Consider the following 15044-nt stretch of genomic DNA (forward strand, 5'->3'; position numbering starts at 1 on the left):
CAATACGTGTTTTCAAAACGGTTAAACGATTGTATAAGGAAATATTATTGGACAGTTAGGAGTGTTTATTGTATCAGACTCATTTCTGGCTGGTCCTCCTTCGCAACCCATCACGCAAAGTCATCTACAATCACCAGCTTTAAGTACAACTTAAAAAGCTTCAGAAAAAGAACAATATGGTCACGAAAGACGGTGCGACTAAAGTAGACGGACAACCGGCCTATAAAGAATATTGGTTAGAATGAGAAGTTTGGGAACTCAGGAAGTAGGAAACTTAAATAAACTCTAACGTTTTTTGTTTAGTCATATATTTACATTGTTTACATCGCTTACAATCTCTAGTATCCTAGTATTCTACACTGCTTAAAGTACAGTTATAAATTCTACTTTAATCTAAAGCGAAATGCGATAAGGAAGGAGCAAACTGCTCCGTTAAAATTGACTGCTATTCCGTAGAAGCCGTTTTCTTGTGTTTTACATGTTATATTACTTTAGCGAACTCTTGAAGATTATGACAAGAGAACCTTCCGGTAACTCAGACCGTTTGTCGTAACATAAGTATCGTTTTATAGACATCTCAAGTAGGGCTTCTTTGCTAAGGACTAATGTCTTTTCTATGAGAAAGAGAAAACCTTACCCCTTCTCGCTATAACCTAAGCATTTGGTTAGCACTGTAATGAATTTCTTGAAAAGACGAATTTCTGTTTAATATAAGTCCGGCTTATTGAACTAGACTAGGGTAACACTAGGTATGTTTATATACGATACGTTTCATTCGTATCTAGTTTTTATGGCAGTTCGCCATTTTACTCTTCACATGACTGACGAAAGGAGACTGGCTGCTCCGAGCCATTTTAGAGCAGCGTCTGAGAAGCTTCGAGTGGCTCTCTAGAGTAACACTCTCAAACAATGTAAAAGTTCCTGTTATTTACAGAGATATTTAGACTATTAACTTATGACGCAGTCGCCAACACCGTCAAGTTGTTTTCGTCAAGATGAAAAATAGTTGTACTGTTCTATATCGAGAATATTCAAGGCCCTTTCCCCAAGGGAAGACGCCCTGTATCTTTAAGTCCAAATATGCGTCTGTCTTCATCTTACCTGCCGAATCTACTCATATTGTTTGTGTAGCTTAGAAGAAAACGTCGCAAATTGCGCACGTTTTTCATGGTTGAGTAACATTTTTCCGCCTTAAGGCAGAAATACGAGCAAAATATCCTTGTTTCTGACAATACCTAATCACCAATATTTGTCCTTTTTATCGTAGCAGCTCAATATAAATCGTCACTGAGTTAAAGACAAATAACCGCTATTCTAAGATACATAAATTACATTCCTTGCGGGCCTACAAACCGCATACTTAGGCATTTTACACCGTAAAATTGCGAACTAATGATGACTCCAACACAGAAGACATATACCTGTACTGTGTCCTGCAGAAAAGGTTTCACAGCATTACTTTGTTTCGGGATGAATTTTCAATCTGGTTAGCTTAGTTTTACCTCTCGTCTTAATGCATACCTATACTACAAGCTTTCGTCGATCTACTTTACCTTAGCTAAAGATTAAAAAAAAAAATTAAACTCTTTTTACTTTGTACATTAAAACATTTTAGTGTGACTATACCAGACACTTATCAAAACCTACTTTGCGTGATCAATATATAGGGCTTAATCAACGATATTCGCTCGACCGGGCGAAATATTTTGACAGAAAGAAAATACATTCTAACTGCTGTTTTTCTGGGGTTTTTTTTCCAACTAGTGAAGCATTTTATGCAAGTACACCTGACACTTAATTGTAAGAAGGAAACTCTCAAATCGATCCTTTTTTGTTTAAAGATTGGTAATAAATATGTAAGCATCCCAAAAATCTATCTTATCCACCTACGCCATCTCTTATTTTATCATGAGAGCTTTTACATCGTCTATCATATTTACAGCTATTTTAAGAGCCATAAACGTTCAATTATTACCATTCGGGTCTGGCTTTTGTAGCAATTTATCGATCGGTATCAGTTGGCAAGGTCTGGAAAATTTCGCTGTAAGCCGCGTTTCATTGCATCTTCTTCCACTTAGCGTGGTGTAAGTGGTGTTGGATCTACCCCCATCTCTTGGCGTCTTAAGCGGAGTGGACAACGCGCCCTTCGTGTGAAATTCTTGTTTGATTTCCTGTTTACCAAGGCAAAGAGACAGCTGTTAATTTTTTTTTTAAGGAACAAAGTTTATTCAGCCAAAGAATACTTCAGCATATATGTACATGTGTAACTAACAGCATAAGCGAACTTGTAGTAAAGAAGCTGAGATTATTTCAAGAGACACAAGAGTCATCAATCTTGGACCGTCTGAGAAAAAAGTTAACAATCAGACGAGCCAGACGTCGTTAAAGGTAACTACCCTACTTGTCATACAGGTACCAAATTTAGTCTAGACTTTCAGGAGTCCAAGTCTTTTTTTTAGTTCAACCGAAAGAAGAAAGCGGGCGATACGCTCCACAGAAGACGTAGAATAGAATCTAATTTAGTAATTTTGCAAATGGCTTGCCTAAAATAAATTGCTTTCAAATATACAGAGCAGAATTTCCGAGCTAAGAATAACATTGAAAGGAAATAATTTATCAAAACGTCAGAGAGTTTCACTGAAGCATGCGAAGAATTTTTTTGCATTTAAAAGCCAACTTTAAAAATAAATATTGCCTAGCGAAAAGACAGGATATTGTGCTCAAACCAGTGATTGAGATAATGATAATAAACCTATAAATCAACCCATATTTTTTTACTTTGCGAAAATAACTGATATTCCCTTTCTTGATCCAGTCCAGTGGTTTTAAACGGTAAATCATGACATTGCAGAGGACAAGTTCTGAGCGTGTCATCCTCGCGCGCACGCGGCGTGTTCAAGAAGCACACGGCCGCCCCAATCGATCAAAAGCTTGCTTGTGAAATACATAAATGTACATGAAAAGGCAGCACTTACCTCGAAAACATCTGCCACGCATTTCGTTCTCCTTCCTTCTTTATTGTGTCTCACAAACGCCTCAGTAAACTCACTCCTCCACGAGTATTCATCCCAAGAGCCAGAAGAAGTAGCCACCAAATTCTTAAATTGATCAGGATGTCGGCGCATTCTGCTGGTAATTCTGTTAACCATGGCACCAGAATAGCTGTAATCAGCCACGATAAAGAGTCTTGTTGCAGTGCAGTTTTTCACGTCTTCTAGAAGTTGTTTTGGCGTGTATAGCTCAGAATCATCGGTGATGCCGTCCCCGTTGTCGTGGAACAGAAGAGCGCCATCGCTAGTCGACGGCCCAGTGAGATAGAGTGTGATGGAATCTGCACAATTACGAGATCCACAAAGCTTCTTGATGTACTCTTTGACCCCTGTTGGATTTCTTGCGAAGAAAGAGTTGTCTCTTTGTCTATCGTGAACTGAAAATAGAAAACGCTAATTAAGAAACTTCGAAGAAACGTTAAGAGTTTTTCGTTTGCTAGAGAATCAGTGAGTTACTTAGAAGAATAGAATGCTAGTAATTTCAGCTTCCCGTGTAACGACAAGATTTTTTAAAGTCGTGTCTTGAAACTTGAGTTACGAGATACTGCGACGAACAGATTATTAAGGGTCGTTTTGAGTGATGGTGCAATTCGACGGCTTTGACATGACGAAATACATCGTATTTATGCTGAGAAAAAAACCCAAGTTGAATTTTCAGAGCTGGCCACATATTTCTCTAAGCTCCACTAGTGAGTAGAGCATAAAACGAGACTTAAAACTATTATAAATATAGTAATCCTATGATTAAGCAATTTGTGTAAAATAGTAAAAAAATGCAAAATCACTCAAAAGAATTATGCAGCTTATTGAGTCGAGTGAACATGATAGAGTTAGTCGGCCATATTCACAGCCTGCATGCTGTGAATTTCTGTCACATTATCTTGCTTAAAATTCCTTCGTTTCAAAATCGTAGGGCAAAAACTTAATTAAAACGTCTACAGTTGAAATAGCACTTTAAAAGGGACAAACAGCTAAGAGACAAGAGTAAAAACGGAACAAAGATGTCTTGGGATGAAAAAAATATTAAAGCCGCTTAAAGTTTCCTATTTACCATCAGCGGCTGACGGTAAAGGGGAAACTTGAATCATCTAGATGCAATTTTTTTTTAGATGCAAAAGCTCTGATGTAACTCCTTTCAACGCTGTTAGTCTCAAGATCTGAGTTTCAATTGTCAAATGTCCATCTGTTTTACATTTCTAGAGACTACTCTTGAGGTAATAATTATATCTATTTTTATTTCCTATTTGCTGGATAATGCATTAAAATCGTAAGGAAAATCACGTGCTAGTCACTTTTAGCAGTGTTGAAGCATCAGAGATGTAAAACCTTTGTGGAAGCTCGCCTCTGGCTTTTAAGGGTGATCCTTTCGATTCCTCAATTTACTTCCTAATTAATTGTCAGTGCGAAGTTTTCGACCCATGTTTTTTAATGGGTCAGAATTCTAATCAACTGCGATGACGAAGAGCTTCCGCTAAATACGTGAGGTAGCCATAGATTTCGACTACGTGAAATTCTAATTAACACGTAATCACCTCGGCAAATCGTTCTTTATTTTGTATGTGACAAGACTTCGCCGAAATTAAAAAGTCGTATTGGACGTGAGCACAGGATTAATTTTGCGTTGTTTTGAGTCAAGTGTTTCTTTTCGGGGTCAATCGATGATGAAATAATATAACAAGCGTTCTGTTGACTCAAGGCAAACACTTACAATTCTAAAAATTCTACACGCAAAACGAAAGAATGCAACGCTTAAAATTTTCCATATTCGGTGTGTTCACGTGACGTTATTTGCAGCTTTAGTAGTTCGACCGGAGGAATTAGAGCCTAGAAAGTTCTAAACGCGCTTAGAGATCTTTTAGGGTTTCAGCGTAAACGTATCACTCCAAATTGAAAACCTCTTTAACAGATGCATTTCAGCGCGGCTTCAATTGTATGTCGGCGAAGTGCAAAGGAAATTCTCATTGTTAGAATGCGCAACATGATTTTACTTTTGCTTCAAAAGATTTCACCTCTGTGAAGCGCCTGGTACGGTTTTTTAATTTCTACTTTTCATTAGAACATCGTATTTTTCATGAGCACATAATTCCACTTCATTGTTATTGAGGCTTTATTAAAAATGCCACCCATCGGTTTGTGTTTTGTTCTGTACCTTCGTTTACAACGACGAAAATTAAACTTTCAGTGTCTTTGTCTCTATCATCGAAGTTGTGATTAGTGAAGAGTTATTGATTTCTCAGTAGTGACAGTGTCAGTTCTACAGCTTCGTTGCCGCTGTTCTTTCTCAGTATAATCGATGTCTGGAGTTGGAAAACTGATTCTTAAGAAAGATTGATCAATTCACACAAAGCGAACAGTTTAAGGCTTAATGAATTGATTGTAGAGATGTGTGAAGTTATTTAGTTTCGCAATGTTTCGCCGGTTCGACAGAAACATTCTACAAACTCACAGAGAGACGACAATTTATTTGTAAAACTTAGTGGTGAGAACCGCGGTGAAGATGAAAAAAGAGGCAATGCCTCTAAGGTAAGTTTTTAATCAATTAAAAGCGTCTTAAATGAAGCATTTTCTTATTCTAATAAACGAAATTGTTTTTGTCAGTCTGGCTGCAGTGAAGAAACCGCTCGTTGAGTTATGAATATTGTTTCGTGAAAGGTATCGGTTTCAAAATTAATTACTCCGCGACATCGGCTATTTACAATTTATCACATTAAGGGTTTAAACCGAACCGCTTACAACAGCATCCCGCTGGGCTGAAAACACAGTTGGCAAAATAAATCCCCTGCACTTAGACGGTCAGATAGAGAGTTTTTCTCCGCAAGCAAAAGATGGAAACTCCATTAACGAATCTTTGGCTAGCTGATCAAATAGCCTTCCCACAAAGATTACAAGGTTGGATAACATATAGATCGCACGTAATTCCACCAACTCGTAAAGACTAGAAATTTACCTGCAGAAATCGTAAATCTCATTAAGAATATCCTTAAAGAATGATCTTCACTAATAAAGCGATTCAAGCTACATTCACTGAATAGCTTTAATAAATCACTTTGCCGACTGCCAAATGAATTAGTGCCTTTCCAATTGCGATCGAAGAGCAATGCCGCCGTTATAATCTGTTGGCGCACAATAAACTTTCTTAACGAAGTACAAACAAATCTCCTATACTCACGTTCACTTTTCTGACCCTGGCCAAAGAAAGTGACTATTTTTTCCGGCTTGTAATGCATTTCGGAGTGTAGCAGTTTCCACATTTGATGAAGATTTTGGCGATATCGTGGGTGGTTCGTGTCCGGATTCCAGCCACCGGACACCAACACGGCATGGTCACAAGTGGTATGATAGCAAAAATCCTGAGATTTGGGACGATTTCCAATCGAACATCTATGCGCAGAATTAACACTGCAAGGCGGTGAAAGTTCGTTCTGATCATCACGTTTTCCACAGCGTGCAAATTGGCGCGTACTTAGACTTCCATGGCAATGGAGAAGCTGTTTACGTTTTCCGTCGTTCACAGAATATACCAGCGGTATAAAATTGATTTCACACTTAACTCGTCTGTGGGCAATACGGTTTTTGCAGTGTACCTTTTCTGCTTTCCTGATGCATTCTTCCCGTCCTAAAAATGGAAAACTCAGAATTGAAAATTTATAGCATTTATGACAAGAAAAAAATAACATGACTAGGAAAAGAGCCACTATAAGAACGCGATATTGGACCATCATAACGCCCCACTTTAAAATGGCCTTGTTTTGACTGATATGATAAATTTTCCATACAAAACAAACTTATGCGGCGTTACAATATAACATCCGTTAGTCACAAGAAGTGCTCTTGTTTCATAGGCGGTAGTTATAACGCAACAACAATCTTAAGATTCTTTATTTAAATCTTTTCACCAAGGCCCGCGACTGACACGATACGTAAACAGTAAACGTCAATTTGCTCATAGCGCTAACCTATGGTGATACACGCGCCAAGTCACGCATAAACACCCTCTGACTCACCAGTATTAACAGGAACACCATTCATGTTGCGACAAACAGTCTGATTCACATCAAAGTCCACCAGAAAAATGAACACAACATGGCCGAAGTTTGTGTCGGGATACGGATCAAGCACAAAGACCGCGTCGTAGGAGTCATTCCGGTGGGAACGTGAAGTCAGACGCCGCTGTCTTCTGTCTGGTAGTACAACTCTTAGGCTGGACTTTTTCTGGCCTTGTGCAATAAACAGTCTCATTTTGCGCGTATCCATACCGACAATCATGGAGTCATCGCACTGAGATCCTCTCGAACGGCCCCAACATGGTCTGGTTTGAAGCTTGTTTAGCGTCTCACGGATTCGAATGTCCCAAGCTAAGGACGAGTCCGTTGCTCCATGCACAAAATTGCTGTTGAGTGGCCCGAAGCCATACATGCAAACCACACACAAGATTTTTACCAACAGAGATGCCATTCCAACGGGCTTTTTTAGAAGGTTCCGCTCAGTTCCAAAGATAACGCTGTTTTGATAAAAGCGGTCAATCTGTCAGTTTTTCTTTATACTCAGTAATAACAATAAACAATTCCGAGTTCCTACTGTGCCCTTGACGAAAGCGCCTTTTTCTCCTATGTCCCTGAGGTCGCCGGACACTTTGCCGACTGATGACTGGTCTTCACTGAGTGTATACCAGCGCGCCCGCTGCACTTAAAAATCTTCCCTTTTTCCAAAATTAAATAACACAATTTTTGATTGGTTCGCGGCTACTTCTATCGCAGTGTTAATTATTTTGGCAATACGCGGTCATCTTGGGTCGGTGCAACTGTTAATCGTTTTTCACTTTTCAGAGATCTCGACAAACTAGCCTCAAATAATGAGGTTACTGTAGAATTAAGCGACACGCATATACTTCATAACAAGAGAAAAAAAGCCGACAACAGATTTTACGATGATTTGTCTTCCTCTGGTCGTGATTGCGCTTGCTTCAAGAGGAAGAGAATTGAAAAGTTTCCCGCTTGCTCAGTCAGCAATAGATGCTAACTCTGCCCCGGAAATTCAGCCTTTGGCCACATCACGCCCACTGTGAAAAAAAAATTTGCAATAAATGGTGTTGAAAGGGTACACAGTTAGCGGTGCGCGTGAAGCGTGTGAGAAATCGGTAATTTAGCGAAGAATTTTCCGCAAAGGAAGATAAAAAATTCACTCTAAAAGGTCATCAAAGAACTATTTTCAGTCTGGAGTGCTTATGTTGGGAAAATAATCGTTAGCACTTCTCCCGCAAAGTTTTCTTTAGGAAGGCGTGATGCTGTGACATTGTTATTGTTCGGCGAAATAGCGGCATTTTTGCAACTTTCACTTAAAGGGAGCTGAAAGCGCCCGCGAGAAAAATGATCTAGCTAATTGAACTTGTGATACTCCTGGCTGTTAATAATATTACATTCTTAAGTTGCCGAAAGTGTAAACAATGGACTCTAAAGTAGCGATATTTATTTAACAGATGACTATTACAGAGCGGGGCACTCTTTTATCAACCATGGAATATTTGCGCGCAGGTAATACTTCAAATTCACGCACGTTTTGCGTCTAAAATGAACCCGTGACGTCCATTTTTAAAATCATTAATTTTGATTAATCAACTCCACTTCCTGACGTTGTTTTACTTGGTAATTAATGCACAACGATTTTATTAGACTTTTCATACTGTATCGGAGTTATCTTAAGTGCGGAAAACCGCACAGTTAAACAAGTATGTAGAGAGATTTCTTAGATCGGTTATTTTCGGACGTGACGATGAAAATACTATCAGCCTTTATGACGTCAGATAGATCTCCAAATTCAGTTGCTTAAGCAAAATTATCGTCGGTTAACCTGGGAGTTATTCTTTTCCTCTTGGCCAAAATTGAACGGATAATGAAATCCCCGATAACGATTTACGAAGTCGGGTAGAGAAGTTGGGGGGAGGGGGATTGAAGAAAGAAAAGAGATTAGCAGGGGGCTTTCTCCTCCATAACTGCGCTTAATTGTAAAGAAAGTGTGATTTTCTTTTCTAGAGTTATTTTTTCTTCTAACGACATCGTAAGTGGGTTAACACCAATCGGTTGTATCGCCTGGATATGGAAGCTTGCCTACCAAACTCCTAGGCGCAGTGGTCGTTAGACAAATTCTGTTTGAAAGTTTGCCAACCGGTCTCTGATAGCGTCTAAAACTGTTAAGGGACTTATTTTTCGGTAATTCATAAACCGATTAGCTAATATGTTTCACTTAGCCGAGGGTTTCGGAAAGATAATGAGATAAAGGGAAACTGAAACGCCTAGGGAGCTGTAAAGTCTGTGCAGGAAAAGAAAAATCCAGTAACATCGACCTACACGACACGTGGTTACTGACAATATGATATGCTTAAATTTTTTCACGGTACAATAAGCATTTATATTCCGAGGCAGTGCAGGTCGGAAAAGATAACTTTTCATTCCAAAATTTAACACCGTAGCGAGACAAGACAAAAAGCAAAAGAAATATACTCAAATCTTCCTCTTAGGTGATTTTTCTGTTGCCCTGCTAACAATAAATTCAGCCTGAGCGAAAATGTCTTGTTCTCATTATTTATCCCTAATCAAAGGTGCTCGCGAGAAATATTAATTCCTCAGCAGTTGGCCATGACGTGAAATCTTTCGCTAGAGTCGCAAGTAAGGCTGTCACGTCCCGGAGCTTTTGGCTAAAATAGTCGCACCTTTCAAACGAAATTCTTTCAAAGGCAATTCCATAAGTCATCACATAAGCTCATTAGCTAAAAGGTTCGTAATAGAGAAAAATGGGCTAATTTACTCAACAAAACCATGGGCGGTCTTCGATTGTTTTTTTTTTTTTTTTTTCATTTTCATGAAATAACTGACCGCCGTTCCGCTTTGTCTCGCGAGAGCGGTTCATAGCCCTAACGCAGCTTTAATCAATTTTTCAGTGGGCCTCATAGAGTTAAAAAGAAAGCGAAGACGACAGATAAAGATTCCGTCACACTCGTTCAAGCGAAGACTCCGGAATCCAAAATGGGTAGCCTTTTAAACGTTAAATTTGAAATCTGGCAAAACTTGGTACGCAGTGTCAATATTCTTCTTTCTAGATTCTTCAGAAACATCATTACTGGCGACTTCAACATTTTTTTTTTCGCGTAAGAATGAGATGCACACAAAAAATACTCTTATACAAAAACATAGTCCTATAAATCAGGAATAAGTTATGTCCTAATTCACCCTGACGAACGGCCAATGCTCGAAACTCTTACGGTGGCCAATTTAAATTATCAACGAAGTTGGTGAAACCTGCGGCAAAAAGCCTCTTCTGAGACCGTGACTGGTCAGTGCACGTGCGTTAAGAACCTGGTTTCCATGAATGTTAGTCGTTACGTTTCTTGGACTTATTTACCTTTTTCCAATCCCAGGGGCAAATATCTTGGTTAAACTACAATAGGGAAGTCGGCTGAGATCGGAATAAAAACCCAGAGAATTTGTCCTTAAAGCTCGCTTGATATTGTAAATTGATCGCGACAGGGGTAAATCTTTTTTACAGCCACGTTGCGACTTCTAAATTTTGGAAAATTTACCTTAAACTTTTCCAGTTTGCCACTGTCTTTAGTCGTCTTCGTCTTTGGCCGTTATTGCTACTTCTTGTTTTATCATCACCTTTAAATATTTTTCCTCACTAATACATCAATATATATTGTATTTTTTTTTACGATTGAGTAATTTTGTGCGTCCAGAAAATGACGCAAAACGGGCAACATCAGCACTTTTTTCATTGGTTAAGAAGTTGTAATTGTCTTAGTTTACCAATTAATCAGTCGCTTTTTCAAAAGCACTAGTTAATAGCCAGTCACTTTGCAAGCTAAAAAAAAAAGCGAAATTACCAAGAAATATTTTTTAGCTTTGAGGAATTCGGAAAACAATTCTTTTAATTCATTAATTGGAAAATGAGGTTTTTTTTATAGATATTACAAAATATGGCCATAAAATTGCCTGGTCATGGCGAGTTCAATATCATGTATATCTAATAGTATATTTTGAGCATTAGTACTTGAATTTAACTAATCACAACGACCGGAAGAAGTTCCGCATCGAAGCTCGTTTTAGATGTTCGTCACAACTGACGTTGTTTTTAAGCACTTTTCTCCTTCAAAACTCTAGAAAACTAAATATTTCATAAATTTGCAGATGCATGCAGATTTACGCGGAAAATCTACAAGAAAACTGAAACTCTCTGTATCTTAAACTGATTGGCTGAAGTACAGTCTGTACTTGTAGATAACACACGCAGTTTGAGAAATAAGTTTTAAGTACAATACAGCTCTATTGAAGTTTCACTTTTAATAATTCCGACGATTTGAGCCCCCCCTTAGCGCAATGGGAATCGTAAGTTTTAATTTTTTTTTTTTTTATCCCAATAGAAATTATTGTTTGGCGGTTTTTTTCATAGGGCATCATAGAGAAATGGTATTACAGCGGATTAGCTCTATAAGACGCGAGATAATACAAATTTGCTGAATGACCTAGGCAAGTCAAGCTGGATGTTTCCCTGCGACAAAAGTTTTAGTTAAGATTAATGAACTTTTCACGGTTACTGCCTACGATTAAAATAGAAAACAGAGAGCAAAGATAGCAGGATAGGACTATCAACGGATCTTTTTATCGCGGCCGTTGACGACTGGCACAGAAAATATCCAACCCAATAGTCTCAATGAACAGGAAAAAAAAAATAGAAACAGGTCACCGGATGAACATTGTCTAATAAAAAATGAGCTATTTTCAACTTATGTTCGCAGATATTGACAATAATATGACTGATGCGCATTTCATAATGAAAGCAAAAGTACTCACGATTCTTCCCGAAGGTGATGAAATCAAAGGTCTTGTCCGAGTCAGTTTATATACGAGTTTCCATGTGATATAAATCTTTTACTTGATCGTTTTAAACGCTTTTGTCTAAATGGTTTAAAACAAAATAGCTGGAACTGATATTTCAGAGTCTGATATCTTTAAGAGTCAGGAAATACTGGGAGTTTTGGCTTTCTTTAGACAAGGTAGTGTTCTCAGAAACTAGTCCAATTTCGAAGAGGAAAAGGATTTGTACGGTGAGCAAGTCGCGCAACCACAGAATAACGATATTCACACTAATGAAAACCTGTAAATGTATATTAATACTCCAAGAATAGCGATTAAAAAATATCGTTTCCTTGACATGAGGGCGTGCGAAAGAAGGTTAAAGAATACTTACAGTGCTCCTTTAAGAGTGATCAGAAACGATGATGTGGAGTCGGTCAGAAGTCAGCGACAGTGATTGAGATAGCTCGAACGCCGGGTATATAAGCGTTCAGGGAAACACTGGGCAGGCTTGTTGAAAATTGAGAAGATAGCCAATTAGTGCTAGCTCTTGAACCGTCGATATCCCACGCAGATTAGCCGGATCAATTGTTGTTGAATGGTTCGCTTTTAGCCTTAAAGTGATACGCCCTGGATTAGCGTGTCTACCATCAAGTCGCCAACATCATCGAATCTCCGTCAGAATCTAGAGCACAATATATTTGACGTCGGGTCACTTTTTAGTCTGGAGACTTCACGTCTGAGAAACAGAAACTAGTTACTATAACAGCATCGTGCCTAGGTAGCATAGACGTATGCTATCTGCGCCTGGAAGCGGTGTTTGTTGTTGGAGATGAATAAATATTTGCATAACCTCCTAAGAAATACTATGCTTGCATTTTTACTGAAATGCGGTATGACTTTTTATTCTTCTTCCGATGAGAAATATCTTATGATATCGGTCTGATAGCTCTTCAAAATATCTTTAGAGATACAGGTTTTGATAATGACACCAAATTTTTTGAACCCACGGAGAGATTAGGGAAACTGATGGGAATTTTCATCACACTTGTGTCAAATGTCATAAATAAGTGATCAAACAAGGTGTAAGTACGTGAGAGTTGGCACTATTTGCCTGTAAACAAGAGAATACCTTCGTCCGGCTGTGACGAAACTTCGGCGGGTGTGTTCAAATTCGCTGCCAGCTCACGAACTAGTATACGAAGGAAATCACGGGCCGTTGCGGTTCAACCGCAACATCAAAATTTGTAAACCAACCGACTTTGGGATAAAAATAGATGACATTTATAGTGCCAAAAGAGTAATGGAGTAATTTTTAAATGCGAGGGAGTAAGGAGGCCTCCTAGTTCCATTTACATCATTATAGTTAGACTTTGAGGCCATAAAAAGCCCTGCGTGCAATGATATCAGCGAATCCATTTCTGCCTTCCAGACAAATGTTAGGAAAAGAAAAGTCACCCAATGTAACTTTGAAAAGATGCCAACATGTGTGCTAAAATAAGTAACGGCTTAGTGGCTGAAGTGGACAAACAAAACAACTTTGCATGCCTTCGGCTTTTCAAGAGACTTCGAATTGTTCGCTGTGTACGGAAGTTGTTATCCCTATTGTAAAGTCTAAAAAGGAACCGCAGGTATCGAAACAACCAACTTGTCACCGAGGAAGTTACTAATTATGAAAGTGCAAGCAATTTGACATTTATGAGCAATAGAAAGCATCTACGTATGACGTTACTGTAGGAGAATTGAAAACAAACATCTTCCCAAAAGCTATTTCTGGCCCTTGCAGCTTAAGCGCTATACGCGAGTTAAAAAGTACGTAGACTGAATAAAAATTACAAGTTAATTCTCCAATTTTTAATAAAAAAATCAAGAAATTTGTAAACAGCGAACACATTTCCTAATTAACTATTGCAGAGGAAGAAGGCCACAAGAGGTACACTTGTTTTGATATTTTACCAAATTTGATGTTGTGGGAAAAATCTCCCCGGAGAGCTGCTGATTTGTCTGTTTGTATCACTACGGTAACAGTTACCAATTGAGAGAAGTGGCCATTTGGGAGACGTTGTAAATTTGATTTCATATATGAACACGCCGCTTCCGAGCGATTTTTTTTCAGTCTATGCAACATCTCTTTTCTATCTCGGACTTAATCAAATGTGATCTGTAGGAAGTTTTACATATTATTGCCTTACGAGGAATCTTCAAATATTTTTGTGTTTTGACTTCTGAATAGAGAGAACACGATATGTTCGATTAAATCCGCGCGGATTTTTTTCTTGTTTCTTGATCTACGATCTCTGAACAGTGTTTTACTTATAGAACACCAAACATTTTCCCAATTCTTCACCACCATAAGATATTGAATCAGTACACATTTTAAGTTGTGTTACTTCTAAAAGCTGTGCGGTAAAACTGACAAAAAGTCAAAAGTTCAAAAGTTCATCACAAAAAAAACATTTTGATGCGAACAAAATTTTCGTAACCTATGATTACTAGCATTTCAAAGACCTGTGTCGAGGCAACGGTCAAGAAAGAGGAGCAAAATCAACTGTTTTAAGATTTCCGTAGACTTAACTCAGTAAAATTAATGTCTCGATGTCACACTGTTACTGGCAACCAGCCGAAAGCCTCTAATAAAGATAGCTTAATGCTTCCAACTTACCTACAGATGCCAAGCGATGAAAACACGCTATCCGAGCCCTTTCATTGACCTCGATAAATGGCGAGTTTGAGTTACCTAAATACGCCGTATTGGCCTTTTGAAGGGGATTCATTTAAATGTATAAACTTTCGCGTTTCCTGTAAATCAACCTTTCCGGGGAACAGACCGCAAATCACCTCGGTCAGATTTCTGAATGCATCAACCAAGAGGACACCGAATTAAATCGGCACCCCGTGCTGCAACGTCAAAACAAAACTAATCCTAAACAAAGACTACAAGAGAGCATTTCCTCTGTATGTACGAGCATCGAGCACACACAGTGAACTTTCTTGTTTTTGTAAGGAAGCATATTGTTTTGCGACAATTATTTTGCCATTACGGCTAAATACGATGAGAAGCTAGGACGGAAAGAGTTTTGACCCCAGAATGGAAAATATGTCTTTTTGCGGTCTGTTAAAGCTAATTTGTAAACGAAACCGCATTGTA

At 38.5% G+C, this 15044-nt stretch overlaps 1 protein-coding gene across 5 annotated transcripts; it reads right to left on the bottom strand.

The window, feature by feature from the left end:
* Positions 1-32: 32 nt before the first annotated feature.
* On the bottom strand, positions 33-14963 carry LOC113672330 (uncharacterized). 5 transcript variants are annotated; one of them, XM_027188607.2, is made up of 5 exons: positions 14559-14963; positions 7055-7551; positions 6220-6666; positions 2976-3427; positions 33-2171 (listed from the first exon to the last, which is right to left on the bottom strand). In XM_027188607.2, the coding sequence occupies exons 2-5, from the start codon at positions 7503-7505 to the stop codon at positions 1965-1967; spliced, it is 1557 nt and encodes a 518-aa protein (XP_027044408.2). In that variant the 5' UTR covers positions 7506-7551; positions 14559-14963; the 3' UTR covers positions 33-1964. The 5 variants fall into 5 exon arrangements, with proteins under 5 accessions (XP_027044408.2, XP_027044407.2, XP_089039342.1 ...); XM_027188606.2 differs by lacking the exon at positions 14559-14963 and adding an exon at positions 12291-12675; XM_089183216.1 differs by lacking the exon at positions 14559-14963 and adding an exon at positions 12291-12351 and having other exon boundaries at positions 7055-8109.
* Positions 14964-15044: the final 81 nt, after the last annotated feature.

The sequence above is a fragment of the Pocillopora damicornis genome, chromosome 9 (genome assembly GCF_964200805.1).
Source record: "Pocillopora damicornis chromosome 9, jaPocDami1.2, whole genome shotgun sequence".
Classification (NCBI taxonomy): domain Eukaryota; kingdom Metazoa; phylum Cnidaria; class Anthozoa; order Scleractinia; family Pocilloporidae; genus Pocillopora; species Pocillopora damicornis.